The sequence below is a fragment of the Cucumis sativus genome, chromosome 6, assembly GCF_000004075.3.
Source record: "Cucumis sativus cultivar 9930 chromosome 6, Cucumber_9930_V3, whole genome shotgun sequence".
Taxonomy (NCBI): domain Eukaryota; kingdom Viridiplantae; phylum Streptophyta; class Magnoliopsida; order Cucurbitales; family Cucurbitaceae; genus Cucumis; species Cucumis sativus.
This window is the reverse complement of record NC_026660.2, coordinates 24,803,551-24,831,111: the sequence shown is the minus strand read 5'-3', so window position 1 is coordinate 24,831,111 and position 27,561 is coordinate 24,803,551. Positions and strand designations below refer to the sequence as shown.

The following is a 27,561-nucleotide window of genomic DNA, read 5'->3' as shown; positions in this document are numbered from 1 at the left end:
ATGATAAAATAATACCTATATTTCAAAACTTTTTGTTTACCAAAGAAAAATTATTCAATAATATTTTAACTCAAAATTTAAAATTTCAACACCATTTAAAAAAAGTATTATGGGAGCACCTCATACATGAATAACTACTAACTATTTTTATTATTATTTTAGCAAAATTTTATTTATTTTAAATATTATATATATTTTTAAAAAGAAAATTAAATGCCATCCTCAATATTTCTTCCGATTTAAATGTCTTCATCCATAATTTATATTTAAAAAGACTTTTTTTTCTTAAAAAATATTAGACAGAAAAAAACCCTTCAACAAAAAATTAGAGAAAGAACATCAATTTAGATCAAATATATTGAATGAATCATTTTGTCCGTTCTTTCTTCTAAAATATAATATTCATCCGTTTAATCATTTATTTTGGTATTTAATCACGTAAACATCAATGACTACTCTTTTTATTTTCTTTTAAAATTAGCCATTTAATATATCATTTACGTAGTTATAATACTGTACCCAAATTCTACTTAGTTGAGCTCAATGGTCAAATTTAAATTAGTTTTATATATCATTTTTTGTATGTGTGCTCTTTCCTTTGCTCAATAAAACAACACAACAAAATGGTATCATCATTTCTAATATCATTGCATTGGTGGTATGGAATTTATGGTTGGAGAGAAATAATCTCATTTTCAAGGGTAAGGAAAAATCTACCATTGATCTTTGGGAGACATTTTTTCTCTCTCGCGACTAGCAAATCCTCTATGTTTACAAATTATAGTGCTTCCTCTATCGCTATCAATTTAAGTGCTTTCTAACTTTTTTGATATGGGCTTAGTTCTAGCCCTTTAGCTTTTGCGCTACCATTTGACTTTTGTCTCTACTATTGGAATTGTACTAATTCTTCTTATATTAATGAAAGTGGGAACGACTAAGGTGCTAAGGGAGTATCCAGCCAGTGGAGATGTACATGTGCACCTACTGACGATATCTTTTTTTAAAAAAAAATACTTCAAAACTATCTCTCAACCTATAAATAGAAAATTATTCTCCATTTTTAGGAATTCAAAAATTTTAGATTTCAAGTTAGTCCGACAAGATAGGTCAATGTAAAGGTATTCCTTACCCGACCTATTTCGACCTTACCTGAATATAATACCACGCTAAATAACTCATGATGCAATCACTATAAAACCCAAAGATTCCAAGATACTTCTATCTTAACATTATACATGACAAAATTAATGATTTAGTAGCTAGGTTGCTTTCAGTTCGAACCAACACAACTCTCAAAATATTTACACAGATAAATTTGAGCAGTAATTATAATGGATACCAATATTAGAAATGCTAATTAAGTATATATCAACATTTTTTAAAATCACAAATATATCAAAGTCTATATATTAGATAGACTTCTATCCTTTGTAATTTTTTAAAATATTATATATGCTAATTTTTTGGATCTAATTACAAGTATCCCAAAGTATTGAACATAGTTATTAACGTATCAAATATTGGACATATTATTTTTAAATATTGAGTTGCTTCTGTTATTTCATGAATACAAACATAATCAACTATACTATTACCTTATATTTAATTATAAATTTATAATTTAACTAAATAACTTAGGAACTAAATTAAAAAATTATCAAAATTTTAATATCTTAATTTGAAATGGGCTGTGACATATGAAAAATGACAGGAAACTTTTATTATTGTCTATGGTTTTACTATATTTATAATTTTTTAAAATATTGTTATATATTTTAAATCTAATGGATATATATTTGTACTAATGGATATATATTTGTAACTATTAAAAGTGAACCTAATTATTAAGTACATTCTTTTGTTAAGAATTATCCTAAATTTCTAAACTTCAAACAATTATACTAAATTTCTAAATTTTTAATTTTGTGTTTAATAAAAAAAAATGGGATTTTGTGTTTAATAAAAAAAATGGGTTTTGTTAGACATAAATTTGAAATTTATAATTTAACGAAGCCAAATCTAAATTTTCACTTTTGTTTACAATAAAAAAAAAGGAAAGAAAAAAAAAGAAGTGTTCACTAAACTTCAAACTTCTAATCTAAATATAGAAAGAAAAAACCACAAAAGAAGTGTGTATCTTTGCTAAATTTAAAACCACAAAAGGGGACTGAGAAACTTTCAAAAGCTAAAGTTAGGGGAGTGAAGGGCAAGAGGAATTTGAAAAAACCAAATAACTACAAATGAAAGAGTTGGTTGAAATGAGATCCCTTTGGGAAAAGGCCATGGAAATTTGCAATGCAAGAACACGAAGCAGTTTGCTTCTTGTGTTGTTAATTTTGATGCTTCATGTTGCTTCGTGTTTTGCAGATTCTAACAATGCTCCCGAGAGGCCGTCTTTTTGGAATTTCATTCAAGAAACTGTGGCTATTTTGAAGAAATCTCATTCCACTCCATTGGAGAAAATCAAGAGTCTCATTCACCAAATGCAGTTGCAGTTTTTCCCTCCCAATTTAGAGTAATTTCCTTCCCTTTAAGAAACTCTGTTTTCTTACTTTGTTCTATTTGGCTTCCTAAATTGGAGATTAGAGGGCTTGATATGTCAATATATTCATAGAATATTAGGTTAAAAATCACTCTTAATCCTTCAAATTTCAAGAAAAATAACAATTTAGTTGTTCAAATTTAGTTAGTAACGATTGACTCCAAATTAATCTTATTATGAAAAATATTTTTGAAGTTTAATGAATTTTTTTACTTGATAGATGAATTGATTTCTTTTATAAACTAAGATAGATTAAGTCGATTAATAAAGTTGACAGTTAATTTTGAAGAAAAAAGTTCATAACAAAAACTAAATTATTACAAAGTATATAGAAGATAAATCGTTACTTATTACAAAGTATATAGAAGATAAATCGTTACTTATTACAAAGTATATAGAAGATAAATCGTTACTTATTACAAAGTATATAGAAGATAAATCGTTACTTATTACAAAGTATATAGAAGATAAATCGTTACTTATTACAAAGTATATAGAAGATAAATCGTTACTTATTACAAAGTATATAGAAGATAAATCGTTACTTATTCAAGTGTATGAATTAAATTGTTAAAAATTTTGGTGTAAGTCGTTACTAACTTCATGAACTAAATTGTTATCTACGTAAAAGTTAACTAAATTATTTCAAATTTAAGAATACAAGTGATAATTACAAGTTTGAAAATAAAATTGGTTATTTATATTAAAGTTTAAGTGACCTATAATTTTTTTTGTTTTTATTTTTCTGGTTCACAAGAATGTCCATTGGCATCAAATATTTTGCGGATCCGTTATAGAAAATATTGATAGTTTTTTCCAACCCTTTTATTATATCTAATAAGTCAAGTATCAGGTTATTATTTTATTTTATTTATTCATTTTATATAGAAAAAATTGTGTTATGCAGTTTTAGGAGTAGTGATGAAACAAAGGGTGGTGTGGTTGATGAAATGAAAGAAGCAGTGGAAAAGAGCTTTGGAGCAAGCAAAGATGCAGTTGAAGAATCTGCAAAATCTGCAGCAAAAGTTATGGAGGAAGCAGTAGACAAAGTTAAAGAGAACTTAGCAGATAATAAGGACAGGGTCAAGAACAAACATGATGAGCTTTGATCATCCATGTCCACTTTCTTAAAACTCTGTTATTTTTCTTTGAAACTTAGAGATTAAATTCAATAGGCTTCTTGTGACAGATGAGGATCACTTTGTGCCTTACCCTAGTCACTAACCTTCTACCATGAATGAAGTCTTTAGAAATGATTTACTTATTTTTAGAATAGAGAAAACCTAATTTCCAATTGGAAACAGGCTTAAGATAAATCTGCACAAAAAAAAGTAATAGACAAAACCAAATTTATGAAGTCATCAAATGACAGAATGCAAGCAATTTGAAATCTTGAAGAAGCAACATTGTATTAACAAGAGAAAGATGGGTAAACTGAGAAAAGCATTTCATATCATCTCCAGAAAACCAAGAATTCCAGGCCAATGTTTACAATCCAAAATGCAATACGAGAAAAAACTGCATTATTTACGCATCGTATCATTCCACTAAGATGAATATGAAGCAGAAAGCTTAAGACATTCACTCTGGCATCTCCTAAGACAAACGTCATTCCAGTTTGGTACTTGATGCTGGTTCACACAAACAGTGCGAGCACATGCATCTGTGCAGGCATCAAGTTCAGATAATCCACAGACAGTCACGCATGTATCAGGAATTGGATCTTTCGAGAAAGACCCTACCTTCTTCAACATTCTTTTTGATGTGCAGACCCTCTCACAGACAAAAATGTCATCCGAATTCTTCTCCCTACCCCTAGCAGTCTTGATTCTCTGCTCCTCAGAATGCCTCCTCTTCATTTTGTATACTTGTCCCGCAACTACTGCTGGAATAGCTGCCCCCAATAGTGACCACCATACTTCCACCATTAGCTCTCTTCCCCCTTAATGCTGCACAAACAGAAGAAGAATAGGGGGAAACAGAATATTGATTGATCATTCATTCAACAATTAATTTATGATAGTATGATCTAAACCTACCAATATTCTGACTAAACTCATCTAAAACCATTAAAAAGTTGTTTTCTGGAGTTCGTTAATTAAAAAAAATGATAAGGGTCCGTGTCTTACTGTGAGAGAGACAAACCAAGACAACAAAGGAGCATACAATGCCCCCATGAATATTTAGTATTTGATAGTTCTATATTCTCAGAACCATTGTAAGGCAGAAAGCAACCCCAGGACATTAAGTTATAAAGAGAAATGAGAATGCGATTCTTGTTGTTACCAGTAAAATTTGAGTATAGGAACAACAAATGTATTCAGTGATTTGGCAACCAACCAACGGATCAAACAATTAAACTTGACGTTGCTGGCTAGTAGCTTAACTCACTCGGGTACATTCAATCATTTAGTAATCACAGATAGCATTTCCCATGCAAGAAAGAGCCAAACTCAGAAACAAAACAGAGGGAAAAAAAAACCGAGTTGACATATACACAGACTATCTATATCTATATCTATACTCACACTATCGTTAAAAGTGGCTATGAGAATCTAAAGATCCCCTTTAAGTGAACGTCATACATGGACTAAGATCCCCTATGAAATGACCAAATGTCTATTTCACCTAAACATTTTTTACATACATGGACTACAAAGCATATACATGGCATTTGTTTTCAATAAGTTCAAAATATCAATGGTTTAATTTGAGCGAGAAAGCAGGGTGTGTGAGTTATGAACCGTTGGGCCAAAGTTAGGATTTAAAGTTGACAAGAAATTATTTTGATAGACAGTTGAATGGCTGGGGAACCTTAGTGGTACTCTGGAGAACTGTATTCCCTCCACGTGGTCAGGAGATTATAGTCCGGAGCTAAGTAGTCTGTTAAATCAGCTTATTCAGATTTGTATATGAAAAGAAGGATTCTTGACTAAATTACTTGCAATTCTGGAAAGGAACAGTCCTGAAAAAGGTCATGTTTTTCTTGTTCAACTTATTCATCCACGGTGCTTGAAAGGATTAATACTAATGACAAAGTTCAGACAAGGTATCCAAATTTTGCTCTTTCTCTAAATATGTGCATTTAGTGCAAGCAAAATGAAGAAACTTTGAACCCCATGCATTTCCATTGAGAGTCCATACAAGGGCTTGAGAGCATTTTGTCAACCCATTCAACCACGGTACTTGAAATCATTAATACTAAATTTGGATGGTTGAGTCCCTCGTTGGAAGAGGGTTGAAAGACAAAGTCAGCGTGCTCTGGAGCAACATGACAAAGGCTATGTTGCGGTTAGTGTGGAAGGAGAGAAATAACAATACTTTAAATTAAGTGTCATTTTTTTCAGTATTTTTGTGATCTTGCACAGTTAACGGCTTCTAATTGGAGTAGCTAACTCAATGTTCTGTAATTACACCACTCAATCTATCAGTCTCGTTCCCTGCCCCTTTAGGTTGTCTCTATTTTCTTAGAGAAATGAAGTGTTTCTAATGTTTCGCCTAAAAAATAAAATAGAAATAGAAAATGTAAGCGAGAGAATTCCAATTTCAAAGAAGACTCACCCATTGTCTTCTTCCTTACTACATCCTACGAATGTTGATCAAAATAACGCCTAAGAGCTACGGATTAAAGGAGAATTTGATATATAAAGAAGAATGAGATGATTGGAAAATTCTTTGTCTCGTGCAACAAGTCGAAAGCCCGTTGGAGCTAGTTTTGTTTTCAATTCCATTCAGCTTCTGTTTTTTAGAAAGAAAAGAAATAATAACAATAAATCAAAACCAACACTCCATTTTTTTTTTCATAGGAAGTCCTAATTAATGATTTTCAAGTGAGGAGAAAGAAAAAACTGGAGATTAGGAGAATACCAGAAACAACGATAGAGTAGAACTCCAGTGCAAACCCTCAAAGGATGAGGGTGTAGAGGCACGAGCTAAAGATATACAGCAGCGGCAGAACTAAACCGGAGAGAGGCAGCTGCTGGAAGAGAGGAGGGGAGGACGTGAAGATGATGGTGAAAGGGTTTAGGGTTCCTCTGGTTTATTATGTTTATTTCATTTTACCTTTAAATTTTTTTTAACTCATTCCAAGTTTTGAAGATCGAAGTTAACATGTGGTTGAAAAGTTTGTGACTCAAATGTCCATTTGTAAGATAAGTTTCTTCCTAAATTTACAAACATACAAAAATAAAAATAAAAACTTTAACATTTATGAGTTGATAAAACATAATCGTAATATAAAATAAGAGTTTATGAATGTCATTTTAGTTTCAATCACGAGAATTTACATTTTTTACAATTTAAAAAATGTAATGACATAATTCATGTTATCGTAAAAAAATAATATTTTTCTCTTGTCTATCACTTCTCAATCTTTTTTTAATTTATAAACATGGCTCCTGAGAAACAAGAAAAAATTAACAAAAACAGAAAAACAAGAAGTTTTTCATTTCTTTAGATTTCTTTGAAGTACAAAATGTGCCTGAAATTTAGAAAAGCATAAACTTTAATTTGTATATAAAGTATTAGAATTTTAGTTTTGTGTGCATTTTAAGGTTTGTAACATTCTAAATCTTTTTTAATAGAATAATATGTCATCACTCAATTAAATACAAAAGTTAAAAGTTTTATTAGATATAAATTCAGTTTATATCGAATAGATAGATGTTATAAACATAGAACATATGTATTCATAAAAAATGAAACCTAAATTCATATTTTCCGGATCTAACGATATTTGCACCAAAAAAGGAAATTCTTCTCCTTCTCTCCTTTTTTATTGGCTGAAAAGAACTTAAAATCTACTAATTTCATTACCTATATATATATATAAATCCCCGTCTCATCACTTCAATTCGTAGCTAATTGGTTTTGATCCACAATCATTAGTCTGTGATTAAAAACTCTCACCATCCTAAACTCGACCGTCATGGAGAAGAAAAACAACGACGATAAAAAGACTCCGATTGTGCTCAGGTCTGGTGAAACAAAGAAAAAGTCGACGTCCAATTGGTCGCCGGCGATGGATAATATAGTGAAGCTCTCCCCCAAGATGTCATTGGGTGAAGCACTGGATGAACTCGATGCCAAAATCGATGCTATTCTTTATTCTTCTTCACGCAGGACCAAGAGATTGCCAATTTTTGAGGAGATTTGTCCAATTCATTCATCTTCGTGAGTTTTTTTTTTTTTCTTTTTTTTTTTTGTTTCTAACTCAATTCTGGATTTTCATTAATTCTTTGTGAGTTTGATTTATTTTGTGGATTCAAGATGAAGATGGTGGAAGAGATCATAGTTCTAATTGATTAGGGAATTATGATTAGTCTTTTTCTTTTTTAAATTGTGGTTTTGACTTTGAATTTGGTCAAGAATAATTGTAATAAATAATCCACCATTAGATTTCTATGAGATTTGATTATTCAACTTTTTTTTTCATTCATTCAATAAGTTTCTTAGCCTTGACTTTCAATCCCTTCTATCTAAGCATTTTGAATTCTGATTAAAAGAAATTAAAAACTGTTAGTTCCAAAATCAATATTATTTATAAATTTAATTTTTCATATAGCCAAATAACTCAATTAAAAAAATTAGATTAGATGAAGTTTATTTGTTTTCTTATTTAAATCTATGACTATAAAATATAGTAATAAGATATGATTATTTTTACTAAATTTTAATATTAACAATATTATTATCGCAAAAATATATAATTATAGAATCAAAACAATATATATCCTTTGGGTAATTATAACAAGATTTTGCATATTTTTAATATTAACAAAATATTTAATGTCCTTTCTAAAATGTATATAAAAAAATCAAAGATTGAAATGGTAAACAGAAAAAAAAAAATATTATAGGGTTTCTCACTCCCGATAACAAAACGAGATAAAAATATTTTATCTTAGACTCACTTACACTCATTTTTGTAAGTGTAAATATATTTTTAAATATTCTATTTTTTTTTTGACATTGTAAATAAAATTTTAACATTTCCATTTAAAAAAGTTTAAGGCATTTTTTAAACTTTTAAAATCTAAGTAGGGCAAAATCAATGCACATTTTTAATAATTTAGCCATTTCTAGAATACCATACTTTTAATTTCAGAAATATATGAAAGAAGAAAGGAACAAAAATAATATCACAACTAAAACTGTATTATTCATGCTCCAAATTCTGCTAATTGATCAATATGTATATATATATACAATGTCATATTCATGACAAAAAATAAAATAAAATAAAATAATGTTCACTCATTTGGGAAAAATAGAGATTTGAAAATTTAAAAAGACTTTAACTCTTGTTGCCAAATATACAAAAACAATTTTTTTTTTGTATTTACACTCATTTTTATTTCTCTATTGATTTGGAGCTAACCTTGTTTTTATCTGTTTATTCATGGGGTTCTTTCAAGTAGTCTTTTAACTTCAGACGACCGGGTTTTTTCACCATGGTATTTGATGTTGTATTTGCATTGCTTGACGGTGTACAATCGTTGTCTATGTCACGGAGTGCAAAACTTAGACTAGGTTTGCTCATGAACTTCGGAAAGATATCATCGATGTCATGATCGGTTAGCTCTTTCGAACCAGGAAAATTTATGAAATCATCTACTCTTGCCTCCCCTTTTAATAGCTTCAGAATCTGAATTAAGATAAAAACAAACACAAATACAATCAACTGAATTTTGAATTTGGTTTAGGCTGAATTGACACTGACAATGAATTAGATGTTTGAATTCCTTCACCCCTACGCTAAATACTATTTTTTCTTTTACACCATTTAGATTAAATGACTCGAATAATTTGAAATGACTCAACCCAGATTCACATGTTCAAACTGTATTTTAGCAAACTGGGGTACACTTGGCTTTACCCTTATAGATGCCAAAGTTTTCTAACCAAAACCAATAGCTTCTAGCAAATAATAACAAATTAAAACCCAATACAATAAGAACATATATGTACTCTGATTTCACATGACAGAATCTGAACAATAAGAGCATTGGATTTTTTACCTCGCTCGCATTTGGCCGTAATCGAGCTGATGCATTGATGCAAAGGGTGGCTGCCAGAACCACTCTTTGAACTTGATCATCATTGAACTTTATATCCATGTTTGGATCCATTAGTGCCTTAGGATTCTCACTGTTTAACACTTCCTTGGCCTGTAAGTAGCATTTTTTATGGTTATGAACTTGAAAGTAGTTAATGCACAGAATATACGTTGAAGAAAGAACCAAGTTTTTACCCATAGAACTAAGCTTCTTTGTCCTTCAGCAACACCAAAATCAATGGGACGTCTGCCTGACAAAAGTTCAAGAAGGACGATCCCAAAGGCATAAATGTCGATTTTGTCACTAAGTTTTCCATGCATGAGATATTCTGGAGCAATATATCCAAATGTGCCAACCACATCGGTGTTAATTACATACGGTGAATCTGTTGGTCCCCACATAGCAAGCCCAAAATCGGATAGCTGCAACAAATTCAACCTCCAGTTAGACTTTTTCAGGTCATTTTCCCCTTTTAACTTCAAAGGAATATAATGCCACTGAAACGCCCAGGGGATATATCTGTTGAGCGATGCATAAACTTATGTATGATATGCTAGAAAGTCACCTGGGGTTGGAACTTCTCAGAAAGAAGAACGTTGGAAGATTTAACATCTCTGTGAATAACAGGTGAAGAACGCTCGTTGTGAAGGTAGTTTAATGCCTCAGCAACAGCGATAGCAACTTTGAACCTCATTTCCCATTGAATCTTACTTCTTCCACTTTGACCTACCTCACAGAACCGTCCACATAATTATAATGAGTTCAATGTAATTTCAAAGATGAAGAAAAGAGATGATCCAAGTCATAGCAACTCACCATGCAAATTTTCCTCCAAACTCCCTTCAGGAAAGTAGTCATATACTGAAATAAGATGCTCATTTTCCATACATACACCAATAGGAGGTGTGATGTGATTGTGTTTGATTGAGGAAACGATGTTTAATTCCAGCAGAAAGTTGTCCCGAGCATCCTTGTATGACTTCAAAACTTTTACCACAACTGAAGTTCCATCAAGAAGACATCCTTTGTATACAGCGCTATATCCTCCCTCTCCTATGAGATTTTCTGTTCAATTATTAAATACAATGCTCAGGAATAGACCTTTACCATATAAATCAGAGAAGTTTGATGATTGAAATAAAGCCCATGTATAACATGAAATATATGCTTCCAAGATCAAACTGACCAACCTGCCGAGAAATTGGAAGTTGCCATCTTCAGCTCTGCATAGCTAAAGCACTTGCAAACTGATTGATTCATCTTGATGGGAAACTCCAGCTGCTTGGATGCTATTTTAAAGATGTTGTTCTCAATACTCTTTTCTTCAGAATGAAAAAAGATCACCCTTTCTTCACGCTCTTTCAAATTCTTAGCAACAGAACCAATCTGGGACTCCAAATTTGTGTCGATTGTTCGGTTAGATATGCTCGTCTCGGAATCTCCTTCTTGTATGTCTGTTTCCTCAGATTCTTGCAACGAATCTGACCTTTCCGAAAGAGCATCAGGTCTAAGAGGCCAACCAGGCATCTCTTGTTGAAATTCTTTCACAATGAAAGAGACTGAAAGGCCCATTTTTGCATTGTGTTTGAATTCATTAACAAGTTCACCGCCTTTCAAATTTTCATCACTATCCTCAGCCTCATCTCCAAAGTTCTGAAGCACTAGATGATTGGTTTCTTCCATCCCCTCGGATTTATTTTGTAAACAAATTTTTGGTATTTCCAAAGTCATATCATTCTGGCTTTTTGGTATCCCTGCACCTGATCTATTAGGCAGGCTCATTACCCATTGAACCACAGACACATTTCTAGCTCCTTTTCTTATAACCTCTCGACCTGCTTGAGAACTTCTCTGTTGAAAGGGCCAACCAAGATTTGATTCTGGAAGCTGTCTCCGTACAATGGAAATTGAACTCAGAAGAGCTTTCTTATCATGACTGTTCACATTGCCATTTCTTGAGTTTGTTTCTGCATCCCAGTCATCTGAGGCATCAGCTGCAAGGAGCTCATCATTATCGCCCTTTGCTGGTTTTAGATTTCTTGAGGTAGAAATCACTTCACTGAAATAGAATTCAGGCCTCAAGTGTAATTCAAAACCTGAAAATTTTACAAATATCAGAAAACATTGAAGCAATTTCAAAGCAGACAATCTTACACGATGCAAGTCAAACCTCTAAACTGATCAACGGACTGCCTTTTAAAGATGGTCTTTCCCTTGTGAACAGCAACCACGATACTAGTTGCAGGTAGTTGATTGCAATAATATTTGGCAAGTGAGACCCAATTGCTGGATGATAATTTCCAAAGTAAAGTTAGACAAAATCCAAACCAGCTTGCTAAAATGGTGAAGTTCATAGCCTAACCTACCCGAGTGGACCAATCGGATCAAATTCTAACATCATAGCCATTCCTCTTCGCTTAGCTAGCCTTTTAATCAATTTCTTGGCAAAGGTTTCCCCTGAATCTGAACCCCTAATTTCGTTCTGAAACATACGTATTCAACTAATTAAAAAAAACAACAACATAGTTATACTGTGTTTACAGCACACAAACAAACAACAAACAACTTACAGCTCGGTCGGAGGCTGTACTGGTAACTCACCGTTTTCATTACAGGAAAACTTTCGCTGAACTTTAGACCATCTTCTGAAGAGGACAATTCAAATAAAAAAATCAGAACACCCAAGTATTATTACTCATTCAGAAATTAAGTCAAGCAATTGCTCTGCATGCAATGTAGCAGTGTCAAAGCAAACCAATACCTAAAACTTCACAAATATGAATAGCAACCAAGTGGTGTCTCCATTTGGCAGACTGTACATCGCCGCCGTCGAGCCACCGTGCACCGCCACCATCGACTATAATCCCAGAAAACGCCGGCTGCCCCTTCTTGTTCAATCTACCTACTTCTTTAATCATGTTCGTCTCTTTTTCAATCTCTCTTTCGTGATTACCATCTGCAATCTTTCTCCCATGATGATTTAAAAGCAAATTCCACTGTCCAAAGCGGGCAGCCACCATTTTCGAAGCTCAGATACGTCTTACTTGTCTGGGGATTGGAAAAAATAAATACCCAGATAGAAAAATCAAAATCTACACCCAAAAGCCAAGGAATTAAAAAATATCAATCAAAGTTGTAGTACCCCATGAAACTTCTTTGCCTCTATTTTCCTAGTAGAAAAATCAGCAAAAGCGGTTGGTTTAAAACGAGCTGAATAGGGAAAATTGTATAATCATTAAGAAGATTAAACTATATATAAAGGAAAGATGAGGCGGCACGGGATCACATTTGCTTTACTGATTGATTAAAGTTTAAAGGGTAGATAAAGACGAGAAGCTCCCATTGATCTTGAAATGGGAATTGCTGTTGCTAATCTTAATTAATTAAGAGATAAAAAAATTGAATTGGTACTCCTAATTAGACTTATTGAAGTCAACATTTATTCTTGTTTTTGACCAGCCTCAAATATATTTTTCTTTTTAGCTGCCTCTCACATCACCCACCAACTCTTCCTTTTTCTAATACTTTGATATTTATTTTGTTTTTCTTAGGTTTTTTTTTTTTAAATGTTATTGAATTATTGTCTATGATATTAAAAATAAAAAGATCCATACAAAAAAAATTATGAATGAGTAGGTGCACTTGAACGGATTTTAGCTAGCTTACACGACGTTATTGACATTCGGGGAATTGACAAAAATAGGCCAAAAATGGGGTAGAAATAGAGTTTTAGGATTGATTGTAAAAAAGTTGAGATTTAGGATAAATTGGAGGTGAAATGACGAAAATACCCTCTTTTATTTTCCTTCCTCTTTTCTTTTTTTCTTTTTTTTCCTTTTCTTCTTTTTCCTTTTCTTCAACCCGAAGACAGAAGGTCGTTCAAAAGAAAAACGTAAACCAGAGCCTTTGAACTCTCCCGCGTCTGCAGTTACCCCCTTCAACTCTCTCCCGCCTCCGGTGAACGTTTTTCTCTTCCGTCCATTTCTTCTCCACTTCCATCCATTTCTTCTCCACGACTCTCCGCTATATTTTCCGATTTCAACTTGTTCACGGAACGTCTCCATTTCTTCTGCACGGGTCTCTGTTTTACTTTCGACTTCATCTCCGGCGGACGCTTCTCCACTTCCATCCATTTCGATTTCAGGTTTGTTTTCACCGGACCTCTCCATTTCTTATCCACTCCTCTACATTGGCAGTGCCGTATCCATCATCTTTGAAGTCAAGTGAGTAATAAAATCTCAGTTTTTTTTTAGAGTTAGTCTGTTGTAGCTTATTTATTATTATAGTATTTCATCTTGTTTGTTTAAGTTGTCTGTTGAGATGTGAGTTTTTTGTTTTTGGCACATTTTAGAGAAGAAATGCATGTCATATGCACACAGACATAGAGAACCGTGGGAGCCATTCTGTTTTTAGGAAGAAAAACCATTTCCTTTGCAATGTACTGTAATAATAGAAAAACCATACCTTGGAGTTTAGAACTTGAATTCGAACATATATTTGGTATCCCATATAAACTCTGCAAAGTTACCAGTACAATAGATATGTGCCTAAACATGCATTCTAAAGATTGTATTCTAAAGACATTATCATAAGCTGCATTGTTGAAAGACCATTTCATTTGCCTTGAATTTTTCCATCATCTCGCACCTATCAGCACCTATCTCTCACCTTCCAAAATTTTGAGTAGAATTCCCAATATAAGAGTGTTAACTTCCTAAACCGTTTAGAATGCATGTTTAGCTAGTCTACTAGGTGTTAAGGCTTTAGGGTTAGCAATTGTATTAGACTTAGCAACTTTGCCTTGAAGTTTTCCATCATCTCGCACCTATCAGCACCTATCTCTCACCTTCCAAAATTTTGAGTAGAAGTCCCAATATAAGAGTGTAAACTTCCTAAACCGTTTAGAATGCATGTTTAGCTAGTCTACTAGGTGTTAAGGCTTTAGGATTAGCAATTGTATTAGACTTAGCAACTTTGCCTTGAAGTTTTCCATCATCTCTCACCTATCAGCATCTATCTCTCACCTTCCAAAATTTTGAGTAGAAGTCCCAATATAAGAGTGTTAACTTCCTAAACCGTTTAGAATGCATGTTTAGCTAGTCTACTAGGTGTTAAGGCTATAGGGTTAGCAATTGTATTAGACTTAGCAACTTTGCCTTGAAGTTTTCCATCATCTCGCACCTATCAGACACCTATCTCTCACCTTCCAAAATTTTGAGTAGAAGTCCCAATATAAGAGTGTAAACTTCCTAAACCGTTTAGAATGCATGTTTAGCTAGTCTACTAGGTGTTAAGGCTTTAGGATTAGCAATTGTATTAGACTTAGCAACTTTGCCTTGAAGTTTTCCATCATCTCTCACCTATCAGCACCTATCTCTCACCTTCCAAAATTTTGAGCAGAAGTCCCAATATAAGAGTGTTAACTTCCTAAACCGTTTAGAATGCATGTTTAGCTAGTCTACTAGGTGTTAAGGCTATAGGGTTAGCAATTGTATTAGACTTAGCAACTTTGCCTTGAAGTTTTCCATCATCTCGCACCTATCAGCACCTATCTCTCACCTTCCAAAATTTTGAGTAGAAGTCCCAATATAAGAGTGTAAACCTCCTAAACCGTTTAGAATGCATGTTTAGCTACTCTACTATGGTGTTAAGGCTTTAGGGTTAGCAATTTTATTAGACTTAGCAACTTTGCCTTGAAGTTTTCCAGCATCTCGCACCTATCAGCACCTATCTCTCACCTTCCAAAATTTTGAGTAGAAGTCCCAAGATGCTAGTGCATCCATGTTTAGTAAGTCTCTTATGCAATTATATTTAATTAGTTTTTTTTTTATGCAGGTTTCAGTATGGCTTCGACATCAACTAACGGTGCCAAATTTGCTCGATGCTACTGGATTCTTTGTTAGGAGAGGCGGATCATCAACACACAAGGAACCTTGGCCACTTGTCATTGTCGACTCCATTCCACTTCAACGCAACAATAGTGATTGTGGTGTATTTACAATTAAGTATTTCGAATATGAAGCTTCTGGTTTAGATGTAGCTACATTATGTCAAGAAAACATGTCATATTTTAGAAAACAATTGGCATTTCAATTATGGACCAACAATCCCATGTATTGACTTTTAGTTCCAACTTTTGAAGGAATTGTATATGTTCCAAACTATGTACATAAATAGTTTTATATAATGGAATGAATACCATTTTTGTTTTTTGGTATGCAATTTTTATTTCATTATCTTGGAAAATTGTAAAGTGTGCAGAACTTTTATATAATGTACAACAATGCAGGTGAGAGCAACATTCTCATGCTCTTAGAATTAGGAAGGCCAATTTATCCCACAATGTATGAAAATGGAGAGAGGTGAGAGAAAAATGAAATATTCTTTTTGGAAGTGAGAAAATGGAGAAAATGGTTTTCAAAGGCCGATGGAAACCATGGGAAGAGCTTGAGAAAGAAATTTCAAAGAAAACGAATTAAAGAATGGAAAAGGAAGAAAAAGGAAATTTCGTGAAAATGAGGGAAAATGTGAACACCAGAGGGAGGGATGAGAGAAAAATGAAACATTTTTAGAAAGTGAAAAAACGGAGGGAGAAGGAGAAGGAGAAGAGAGGATTCATAAATTGATTTTCGGATATTTTTTAACTTGAGGGTAATATAGACTTTTTCCAACTAATTTGTCCTAAAAGTCATCTTTTTTAAAATTCATCTCAAAACTCTTTACATCCTTCCAAATTATCCTATTTTTGATAATTCCCCTTGACATTCTTATTATATCTTACTATTCTTCAATTGTGTATGAAATTATTAACTAACGATTTTATAAGAAACTTTTTTAATAGATTCACTTACAAACAGTTTTAGAATTTTAATTATATATAAAGTTTAATCCGTGTTTTCTTTTGTTTGATTGTAAATAATTGGATTGACTTTTCAAGATGATATATTTTAATATTTTGTCCATAGAGAGTTTTTTTTTTCTTCTATTGGAATAAATTTATTGAGTTGTGATGTAATTGCATTGAAAAATAATGGAAGCTTATTAAAGTAAATACACAGTACCTTAAACACAAGAATTAAATTAAATATTTAATCTAAGACCTCTAATAATAACGTTTTTGGCCTTTTTCCTCTTCGAGAACCATAATAGTTATGTATTTGTTAGTCGTTTAAGTCATTGAGTAACGTCATGATTAATAATGTTTCATTATATATTTACGAAAAAAGAAAAGATTTGCGTGGAATAATAACCAAAATAAATACACACGTAAGAATATCAACCAAAATGAATGTTTCGAGAGCTAAAATGTAATTATGATTATTGAAAATCAAAGGACTATTGGAATGTTTGTTCAATTATGGTAGAACAAAAATGACATTGTAACAAATGAAAAGAATAGAAAATTAAGTTTAATTAAAAACTGAATTAACAAAATTAGTGTAATATTACCATTTGAATTCAAAATACTCGATTCAAACGTTAATTTTGAATTATATTACGATACATTTTTCAAACACCCTCTGAATTTATGTCAAAAGGAAAAAGGAAAAATTGCCAAAGAAAGACATAATCATTATATCGAAGTCTTAAGAAATATTCCATTTGAATGAAGAATATCTTACCTATCTTGAAAAGATATAATTATCTTATCTAAAAAAGAAAATAAATATATATTATTAGTTTCCATATAAATATGTAATGATTGAAAAAAGTGGAGAAAGTAACATAAATAAATAAGTATGCAAGTGTGTTAATTAAGGAGAAGTATATGCATGGCATGATAAAAAAATTAAATACAAAAATAAATTGCTTCAAAAAGAAAAAAAAAAAGTATTTAAATTCTTACCATGCTAAATTATATATATATAAAAAAAAAAGTAAGGAGATTTTTTATGAGGTAAAAAGTGGATTATAATTTTAAATGCTATTTCTCTTTAATTTCTAAAACTTAATTATTTGGGATTTCATAAGTAATGATTTTCATAGATAATGCTAAAAGGGTAAAATTACTTATTACAGAAATCAAATCACCAATAAGCAAAGGCTCTTATTTATCAAAAACATAAGACATTAAAAACGTCTTAATTAATTGGTGTGTTATCATAGAATTAATCACTAATGATTATTCATTACTATATAAAAACCAATTACTTATGGATGATATCTAGAAGGAAAAGAAGAAACTAAAAAAGGGAAGAACTAAAAGTTAAACAGGAAAGTCTCAAACTTACACTGCCAGCCCAACAAATTACCATATAAATATAGTAAATATCAACTTTGAGTAATTTTCCTAATCTTGAATATTATTCTTTAAAAATAAATACCCTTTTCAACCATTTTATTATCTTTCTTTATCTCTATATATAATATAATATAGACAGCTTCAAAACCCTAATTTTCTTGCAGGACTGTTCTTTCCTGTCTGGTCAGCCAAGAAAAATAATTGAAGGTCAGTAATATATCTAAAATAGTTGATTCTGCGTGTATTATTATTGTTTTTTTTTCTTCTGTAGTTTCTAATTTGTGGATGGAAAAACTAATTAAAATACATTGAAAATAAAAGTGAAAATTAGTGGAAACCCATGGAGTTGATGAACAGTAGATATGGGTTGTTCTTTCTAGATCTGTTTTTGTTCCAAATATATGTGTTTTTCGATATATTATTTTTTTTTTCCTTCAAATTATAAACGTGAAAATTAGAAGTCAGTCAAGTCAAGAAGACGAGAGGTGGGATGAGACATGGCTGCTATTGTTTTTATTATTATCATTATTATTATTGTCTTGATTATAAAGACGTTGAATACAAAAGTCTATCTTCCTTCTTTGGCTTTGGTCCTGATTTCTGATTAATCTTTGAGATTGTGTTCATAGATTTATAAAGGGATATAATTTGTTCAAAGATAAAATAAATGGTTGTAAGGATATATAAGACTAAGAGACCATATATTGTATTCCAATCTTCTGTGATCACCAATTAAAATTAAAAATAATGTTTCTTTTTAGAATTTGTAATTACTATTTTTATTATGTTTTGATTGGGGTGATTTATTGGTAGGATATTTGAAGAAGGATAATACATGGATCAGAAGAGATATTACAGAGTGGTGAATAACAAGAACAATGGAATTAATAAGAAACAAGAAAAGAACAACAACAATAATAATAGCAATTCATCATGGTCACCAATTTCAGATCTCAAATTACCACAACAACTAGCAAATGGAGATCAAGATGTTCAAACGCAGATCGACAATGTCCTCCACGGCCCCAAAACGACAGCTCGTTTGCTGGTATTCAAACAAATTTGCCCTGATCAAAATTGAACATATATACTATACGTAATATTTATACATACATATGCACGAAATTATGTATATAGTTTTACTACTAATGCATCTAATTTACAATAAACACGAGCCATATACATACTCATATATGATTTCATTTATTTATTTGTTTACTCTTGTTGAGGAGAAGGAATTGATCTTCAAAATGGATGTATATGATAAGTTTTGAAAACAAGTCAATTGAATCATTGATTATCGCTTTTAAAATCGAATATATATTAATAAGACAAAATCACTTTTAAAAATTTGGAATCAAATATCATCAACCATTCACTTACGGGTAAAAAACAAATTATAAACATTGTTGGTTTTGATATATCCATATAAACTACACTTTTAAGCCAATAATATAATGTAAAATTATATAAATAGTTAGAGAGATAAGTATATGATAAGTAAAAGTAAAAAACACACATGAATTATATTAAATCACCCCCAATCATTACTTGACATTATTGGAAAATACATATATTTTTTATTTTCCCCCATCTAAGGAGAAAAAAAATGGAGAAAGTGAAACTCAAAGGGTAGTGGTAGAAGAATAGGGAGGAGAAGAGGAATTAGGGCAAATGGGATGAGGATGAAATAGTTTTGAACCATTGCAATACATCAGGAAAGGGCTCTCGTGGTTGTGAACACCTTCATATGTTGTTATAACATAGCTTGAATCATCTCTGTCTCTTTCTACTCTCTTTTTCACTCCACATTCTCCACTCGAGCATTTGTAGTAATTCCTATAATTCACAATTTCAGAACATCAAGATAATAAATCTATACACACACATACAACAAAAAATTAAAATTATTCATTTATTATAATCAATTATTTCACACGTATAGTTTTACATGTCTATCAATTTTTGCCTATGAATGAAAGATTCAAACATAGTTAACATAACATAGTATAAATTTTATGCCAATTCTTTTTAGTATAAAATTGTGGAGGTAGGAGAGATAGAACGTCCAAACTCTAAAGACGACGGAGCACATACCAAAGTCACATAACCAAATTTACTTTAACTATATATTTTATATTAGTTGAACTAAGCTAGATCATTTTAGATATTAACATATATTATCTAATTATAAACAAAACTTAAGGTAGGGAAAGATGTTAATTTGTGGTTAATTTTCTTGCATTACCCCACTCCAAATTATGATTAATTTGAAAAGGTAAAGGACATTGTTTTGAATTGCATCTTATATTAGACGTCATTAAATGCATATAAAAAAAGGAAATTTTCATTTATCACATTTAGATAAGGACACTAGTGGCTCATATATTATCTATCTATCTATATATTGCCCCAATGAGACAGAGCAGTAAATAGATCAATTTGTGATGATGTCTAATTCCCATTTGAGCAAATTGGCAATTTTGTGTCTTCAAAGAATCAAGTGGAGTGATTTAAAAGAAAAATAAAATGTTTTCTTTCATGTAAAAAGAAAAAAGGTTAGTAAATGGAATATTGTGTATAAATATTGGAGTTTAACTTTATCCACTACTTGATATCTAATTATCAGCTTCATGATATTCAACTTTTATTCCCACCACAACAAAAAGCTTTTTTTTTTAATCTATTTATCTTAATCTCAATATTCTAGCTGCCTCTCTATCTCTGTAACCATTCATAAAAATATAGATGTTGAACGTAGCCCATAACATAGAGTTTATACTATTCAATCTTAATATTATTTTATATAAATTATTTGATAAATAGATTAAATTTTGCACTAAAATGAACCTATGACGGGCAAAAAAGAAAAAAAAAATGTATAATCAATCATGACATTAAAATTACCTCGGATGAGGGCTATTCTTGACAGATTTTTTGCCGTACTTTCTCCATTTGAAGCCATCATCCAAGATTTCCAATTCCGACTTTGTTATAAATGCAACTCTATTAGTGCGTCCATTTTCTCTAGGTTTTTTTCTCTTCACACCCTTACCCTCAAACCACCCATCATCTCTGCAAAAAAAGAAAAAGAGAATATCAATATATATTTACGTGCATGGTCATTTATTAACTGATTAATAAAACATATAAAGTACTAATTAAAAGCTCATTGCATGGTATTATTGTCTATGGATGTTGCTTTCATGGATCCACTCCCGTCGCCAGTTTCCGCTTCGGACAACGAAAACGTGGTGGTCTCGGCTTCAAGGCCGAAATCGGGAAGCGGGTAACCCGAGAAATTAAGGAAATCCATGATTGAAGAAGATGAGTGATCTTGATCGAATTGTTGATGGTGGTCAAAGAAGAAGTTAGGGTTTTGAAGGGAGTTCATGGCTAGAAAAGTAGACTCTTAGAAGAGGAGAAAAATGAAGGAGCAAAGTGTAAGAGAGTTACTCGTTGGTTTTGGCTTGCTTTAATTATTTAAACTTTATATAAAGTTTAATTCTTTTTTTTCTCTTTTTCTCTTAAAATGTTTGAGTCTTTCCCACTCACTTTCGTTTCAATTCCTGCTGCCTGCCAAGAAGGTTCCTTCACTCTCGTGTCATCACGCTGGGGCGATGGCATCATCAATGTGATGTCACTTTGTGATTCAAAGTGGGTTCCCCCTACGGTCTTTTTCTCTCCCTAAATTTAAGCACAATTATATTAAACTGCCATTTTAGCTTCTAAGTTTGTATTATACAAACTTTTAAATTCCGTATCTAACAAGTTTTTATTTTTATATTTTGTTCCAAAAAAATCTAATACTAAAACCGTTAATAAAAAACGAACTCAATTTTAAAAAAATAATATAGTTACTAAAAATAATCTTAACCATTTCCTACAGCTAAAAATGACTAATTAAAAACATATTTAAATTAGATCATATAATGATATAAAGTTGACTGTGATAGAGTAAAATTACAACAAATCTTGAACAATTTAATGTTTAAATTGAAAATATTACATTAAATTTTTTATGATAAAACCTAATGCCTTTTAGTGTTCAATCTTTAGTTTGATGATAATTTATGCCTTTTCCTCCAAAATTAACCTTGTAGTTATAGTATTATTTTAAAAGTGATAAATGACTAATTAACAAATAGAGAAAAATAATTTCTCAGCATTTCAATGATACAAATTTCATAAGAAATGACCTAATTAAAAAAGACAAAACGTTTTCATTAAACACTTAAAATTTAGCACAAGTGGATGAATTAAGTGCCCTTAGTAACTATATATATATATATATATATATATATATATTAGAAAGGAAGACTAAAAGAAGACTTGAACAAAATGGACATAGCAGTGAAATGAATTTGAAAATTTTCTGTCCCTATCAATCATCCTCATCTTTGGGGTGCTTTTTATATTTAGCAGAAATCATGGAAACATAGAATAAATTTAATTTTTTTCCCTAGAAAAAACAAAATACAATCAATTTTTTCATTTTATTGATAATTTCATGATCAATAAGGTATGTTCAACTTTTTTTTCCAGAATAGGTATGTTGATTATTCATACCTTTAAAGACATGTCTTCTATGAGTTAGGCATATGTGTTGTCAACTTAAATAATTTAGGTTAAATCTAAAATAAATTTAATTTAATGATTCTATAGTAGTCACCTACCTAAAATTTAATACCACGTGAGTTTTTTTTTATACTCAAATACTTTCTAGTGTTAATGTATTGTTCAGATGAGATAACTAAATAAAATAGATTTTTTTTAAAACTTGTGTCGTCTAAGATTTTATTTTATTTTAATATACGTTTAGAAATTTTTTTATAACTTTTTTAGACAAAGATAAATTTATGCCTATAAACTTTGAGAGTTGTATTAATAAGAATTATAAACTAGCAATATAATATTGTATCAATCTAAACCGTGAAGTTTAGTAAATGTCTTAATTTACACCTTCATCTGAATTCCCTTAAAAAAAAAATGTATGTGAAACTTATAATTTGAGTAAATTAAACTTTTAAATTTTTACAAGTCAATCAAGTTAAACCTTTTGGTATTGGTATGCTTGGAAATATCATCAATGCATATTGATTCTCAAATGTGTGCATACTTCTTTGAATATGTAGTTTTAGAAAATTAATGATTAGATAGTAAATGGACGAAGAACTATGTTAGTTAGGAAGTTTCACCTTTTAAAATTGTGTTTTAGTGAGAAAATAAAAAATAAATAAAATTTTAGAAAACAAAGAAACTTACTCAAACGGGGTATTGTAATAAATGTTGGAGTGAGAATTTGAACATAAACCTCTTGTCCACAGGAACATATAAGTGTCAGTTGAGCTAAGCTCATGTTGACTACTCAAACTTAGTTTGGTTGGGAAGAAAATGGATGGAGGCTTCCAAAATAAAATAAATAACAAAGAGAAAAATTAAAAAAACTGTACACCTCGTAATAAAAATACAAAAGAAGAGAAGATGAAGAAAAATATCTGAAACGCTCGATCTTAACGAAAACAATATATCTTGACCGCACGATCCCAATACCCAAACATTTTCGACTAGTCAAACACGGCGGTACGCATATTCACTGGTCGTCGTTCACCCTTCGCCGGAAATATCGCGGCAGCACAACCGGGTTTCTCCGATGGCTTTCTCTTCGATTTCCATGAAATGCCCTTGCCCTCCCGTCCTTCACTTGCCAGCTCTTCCTAAAAGTTATGCACCTCAAACTTCTATTTCCTTTCGTTTTCCTTCTACGAAATTCAGCCGGAGAAAATCCTTATCGATTCGATCGGTTTCAGTCCCAGGTACGCTCTAATTTTCAATTTTCCCATCTGTTTTCCGTTATTATACTTGGCTATATCACCTTAGTTCATCGTTGTACTACTTGGGACGAAATTAATCAGGGTTTTGTTTTTCCCTTTTGGATTGGATTGAAATTTGAGGTTGTGGAGAACGTCTGGATTAGAGTTATTTTTTAAAAAAATCAATCAAACGTAGGATTCTTTTGTTGGTTGATTGTAATCGAAATTGATAGCTGGTGGATGTCTTGTGTTGAAATTAAGTAACAGAATTTTGGGACTTTATTGTTGATTTTCATGGAAAATAAATTTCCCCTGTACTTGTACTGACGACTTGTTTATGAGTTATAGTTCAAGATCCAGTTGGTGATATACAAACCGTGAATTTTAGGTCTTTGTTTTGTTCTAATGCCTAAATGATTAGTAGGATGGATTGGCCTTCATGTGGAGGCAAAGGTGTTTACTTTTTCTTGTGTTTGATACCATTGATTGGTTGTTTGTTTTAGAGCCTGTTTGGGAGTGGTTTTGAAATGGTTAATGGCTTTCTTTCATGTTCAAAACCACTCCGGAATTTGTCTTTAATCATTAAAAAAAGATTTAATGTTCGATAATTTCACTTTTAAATGCAATTTCCATATCTCTAAATTTAATTTTGAAGGATTAAAAGCATATTTCAAGTCATTTTGGATATGAAAAGTGATTTTAACCCTTTCAAAATAAGTCCAAACATGCCCTTTTATATCTTCTGGTGCAAATTATTTGTTGTTTTCTCTATGTCACTTTCCCTTTGCCTGTTACTGCAGATCAAAAGATAAAACCTAATGAATCTTGTCCTATAGTTTTGGCATATGAAATACGATGAGTATATCATGCAGTTATGATCAAAGTTTGCCTCGTCATCTTATGTTTTTTGTAATTAAACAGCTGCGCCAGCATCTGAGGGTATAGCACCTGCTATCTCATTAACCGATACTGCATTGAAACACTTGAATAAAATGAGATCTGAACGTAATGAAGATTTGTGCTTAAGAATTGGTGTCAGACAGGGTGGATGCTCTGGTATGTCTTACACCATGGAGTTTGAGAGCAGGGCAAATGCTAGACCTGATGACTCGATTATAGAATATAATGGCTTTGTGATAGGTAAGAGTTATGGCTTTGCTATTTTTCACCTTGAATTTCTAGTGAGATTTTTACTAGTGATAGTGCAACTGTTTGAAGCAATCCTTTTTTTGAACCCATTGCTTTATATACATGTGTATGTGTGTGGGTGGGTGGGGGAGGGGGGTGTGAGGATAGTGGAAAGTCCAAGTCTTGTTTTGAACATGTGTTGAATTTTGATACTGTGGAATGGTAAGGGCAAGTTTTCAAATTTCCTTAGGATGAAAGAGGCTTACTCTTTTATAGTTCTATACATTCAGATAGTGATGGATATTTCATGAACCATATGCCATAAATTTGAAGGACTCTGCAAGAATAATTTTTCTCTATAGTTCATAATCTACCTCTTAGCTCTAAAAGAAAACGGTGGTATACATAAGTCTAGGTTTGCATTTTTTTTATGAATCAAACTGCAAAGTATTGAAAAGAGAGACAACGAGTTCACACCAATTTACGTGGAAACCCGAGTACCGGGAGAAAAACCACGATTGTTTGTGTTGTTATTATTTTCTAATGAATAAAGCAATAGGTACAAGGGAGAATAAATAGAGTACACAATGAAATAAAAAAGGAAAAGATTTAGGAAAATAAGGAATACATTCCCATAATCTTTCCATAATTATTCTAGGATTCTAACAAGGAAAAAGCCTAGAAAAAAGGAAAGAATTCCAACACAAAGAATACAAGGGCGTGAAAAAAATCCAGCCCACCAAAACACCCCAACCATCGTAAGGAGGACCAACTAAGTAAAATGTTACCAATAGAGTAATTACAAAAATGCTTTGATATTGAAGCCGACTATGCTCCTTCTCCCTACCTCTAAAGACTCGATCGTTCCTCTCACCCCAAATGTCTCAAACAATAGTACACACCCCAACCAACAATAAAAATCCCCCTTTATCATTGAAAGGCAGATGGAGGAGGAACTCCTTGATCGTTGCTCTGTCACTCCTAGAGCCAACAAAACAAACACCCAACTCCTGCAGGAAAGAACTCCAAACTGCCCTTGCATAATGAGAGTCCCAGAAAAGAAGTCTAGGTTTGCATATTGTTAGATTGATGCTTTCTTTCCCGTGGATCGGTAGAGGACAAGTTTTCAATTTTTATTAGGATGAAAGAAGCTTACATATCATGAGCTGCGTGCCATAAATTTGCTGGACTCTATAAGAAGTTTTACTCTATAGCTCATAATCTATCACTTCTCTTCGACACTCAATCACTTGAATTATTTGATATGAGCAATTTTTTATGCTAACTGATAAGTAGGTTGCTCGACAACTTTTGTCAAATATATTTTTCTTTAATGCATGCTATTCAACATAAAGTGGTATATTGTTTCAATTCCTTGATAATTGCCAAAGTGATAAAAAAGTTTGTAATTCAAAACTTCGAGTCCTTCCACCCTCTTACCAATGAAAAGAGTGTTCTTGATAATTGCTCTCTACTCTATTGATAAAGGAAAGTTAGCATCTTTTAGTGAACTATGAAAGGATTTTTTTATCTACTTCATTTTCCTCTATGCCCTTTTAAGTTGTACCCTCGAACACGAATTTAAGTTCACTTTTAGTTTGCACTTTTGATACAAATTTCCCTCTCTTCTTGTTTTGTAGTATGTGATCCCAAGAGCCTACTTTTCTTGTTTGGAATGCAATTGGACTACAGCGACGCACTTATTGGTGGAGGATTTTCTTTCAAGAACCCAAATGCTACACAAACTTGTGGTTGTGGAAAATCATTTAATGCAGAAATGTAGGACCATATTTTGTTTATATGAATGATTGAATAGAAACTTGATAGTTTCAGGTTAAAGAAAACTTAGAATGTATAAAAACTCTTACATTGCTTGACAATTGATCCTAATAGTATACCTTCTATTACTAGTCGTTGGTGATATGTCTGCTTTTGCCCTTCTGGAAAAGGGAATTGGCCTTTTAGCTCTTCCTGCTCACTTTCTTACAGATTCAATGCACGTCTTTATCAAAAACATAGGCTAAACTATATTATCTAAAAGTTGATGTTTAAGAGGTATCCGTCCTTTTCAAAAGTTGAAATATTACCTTTGAACTTTCGTAAACGTTTAAAAACGGTTCTTGGAATAAAAAAAAACCATTATAGTGTTGGAGAGAGTCGGTGCATCTCAATCTACATGTTGTTTGGCTAATTTTCTATCCGACATTTAAAAAAAAACTTTACTTAGTAAAAACATTTGGGTAGGTTTCAATCATATTTTTAGACCTTTCTAACTTTAAATCTTGTTTTAAAAAATATATGACATGTGATCATAAAAATTAGAAGGAAAAGTAAAAAAAAATGGTTACCTACATTTATTCTTGTCATTGTGACAATCTACACAATCCAAATATGTTATCTATAACTTGATTCAACTTTTTTCAAGTAAGACACTGCTTATTTATCTAAAAATATGTAGTAAGTTGATATCAATTAACAATGAAACATGTCCAATTACTCTACCAAATTTCTAAAAACGCCAAGAAGATTCTTAATAATTTACAACTATATAAACCAACAATTTTTTTCAATCCAATCTCTAAGAAGAAGAACTTCTAATAATGAAAACTTATTACAAACATTTTGTATAATTGAACTGAAAAAAGGGGAAAAGAAAAGAAAAGATTGATGGAGTATTCAATTCACTATTTTTTCCAAGTAGATCTTATCCATCCATTTAGAAAATGAGTGTAAAACAAACCAACGGTGGTGATTTAGAAGTAGAGCGAGTAAGGAGGA

The 27,561-nt window shown here is 31.6% G+C and overlaps 5 protein-coding genes across 9 annotated transcripts; 2 read left to right on the top strand and 3 right to left on the bottom strand.

The window, feature by feature from the left end:
• Positions 1 to 2,210: 2,210 nt before the first annotated feature.
• Positions 2,211 to 3,864, top strand: LOC105435898. The gene is made up of 2 exons (XM_011659490.2): positions 2,211 to 2,515; positions 3,450 to 3,864. The coding sequence occupies exons 1-2, from the start codon at positions 2,241 to 2,243 to the stop codon at positions 3,649 to 3,651; spliced, it is 477 nt and encodes a 158-aa protein (XP_011657792.2). The 5' UTR covers positions 2,211 to 2,240; the 3' UTR covers positions 3,652 to 3,864.
• Positions 3,865 to 3,951: 87 nt separating this feature from the next.
• LOC101207005 (uncharacterized protein At5g64816) lies at positions 3,952 to 6,629 on the bottom strand. 2 transcript variants are annotated; one of them, XM_031887310.1, is made up of 3 exons: positions 6,410 to 6,629; positions 6,104 to 6,280; positions 3,952 to 4,491 (listed from the first exon to the last, which is right to left on the bottom strand). In XM_031887310.1, the coding sequence occupies exon 3, from the start codon at positions 4,468 to 4,470 to the stop codon at positions 4,090 to 4,092; it is 381 nt and encodes a 126-aa protein (XP_031743170.1). In that variant the 5' UTR covers positions 4,471 to 4,491; positions 6,104 to 6,280; positions 6,410 to 6,629; the 3' UTR covers positions 3,952 to 4,089. The 2 variants fall into 2 exon arrangements, with proteins under 2 accessions (XP_031743170.1, XP_004141962.1); XM_004141914.3 differs by lacking the exon at positions 6,104 to 6,280 and having other exon boundaries at positions 6,410 to 6,627.
• Positions 6,630 to 8,677: 2,048 nt separating this feature from the next.
• On the bottom strand, positions 8,678 to 12,888 carry LOC101205673 (receptor-like cytosolic serine/threonine-protein kinase RBK1). 4 transcript variants are annotated; one of them, XM_011659487.2, is made up of 11 exons: positions 12,743 to 12,888; positions 12,362 to 12,648; positions 12,202 to 12,245; positions 11,967 to 12,082; positions 11,771 to 11,886; positions 10,791 to 11,696; positions 10,417 to 10,665; positions 10,166 to 10,326; positions 9,795 to 10,022; positions 9,562 to 9,711; positions 8,678 to 9,188 (listed from the first exon to the last, which is right to left on the bottom strand). In XM_011659487.2, the coding sequence occupies exons 2-11, from the start codon at positions 12,618 to 12,620 to the stop codon at positions 8,937 to 8,939; spliced, it is 2,481 nt and encodes an 826-aa protein (XP_011657789.1). In that variant the 5' UTR covers positions 12,621 to 12,648; positions 12,743 to 12,888; the 3' UTR covers positions 8,678 to 8,936. The 4 variants fall into 4 exon arrangements, with proteins under 4 accessions (XP_011657789.1, XP_031743168.1, XP_011657790.1 ...); XM_031887308.1 differs by having other exon boundaries at positions 12,202 to 12,242; positions 12,362 to 12,837; XM_011659488.2 differs by lacking the exon at positions 12,743 to 12,888 and having other exon boundaries at positions 12,171 to 12,245; positions 12,362 to 12,466.
• Positions 12,889 to 19,336: 6,448 nt separating this feature from the next.
• Positions 19,337 to 21,326, bottom strand: LOC101207416 (probable WRKY transcription factor 51). Its single transcript, XM_004141916.2, has 3 exons — positions 21,019 to 21,326; positions 20,750 to 20,917; positions 19,337 to 19,681 (listed from the first exon to the last, which is right to left on the bottom strand). The coding sequence occupies exons 1-3, from the start codon at positions 21,234 to 21,236 to the stop codon at positions 19,468 to 19,470; spliced, it is 600 nt and encodes a 199-aa protein (XP_004141964.1). The 5' UTR covers positions 21,237 to 21,326; the 3' UTR covers positions 19,337 to 19,467.
• Positions 21,327 to 23,323: 1,997 nt separating this feature from the next.
• Positions 23,324 to 26,706, top strand: LOC101207662 (iron-sulfur assembly protein IscA, chloroplastic). The gene is made up of 3 exons (XM_004141917.3): positions 23,324 to 23,658; positions 24,577 to 24,795; positions 26,424 to 26,706. The coding sequence occupies exons 1-3, from the start codon at positions 23,496 to 23,498 to the stop codon at positions 26,564 to 26,566; spliced, it is 525 nt and encodes a 174-aa protein (XP_004141965.1). The 5' UTR covers positions 23,324 to 23,495; the 3' UTR covers positions 26,567 to 26,706.
• The last annotated feature ends 855 nt before the right edge of the window (positions 26,707 to 27,561 follow it).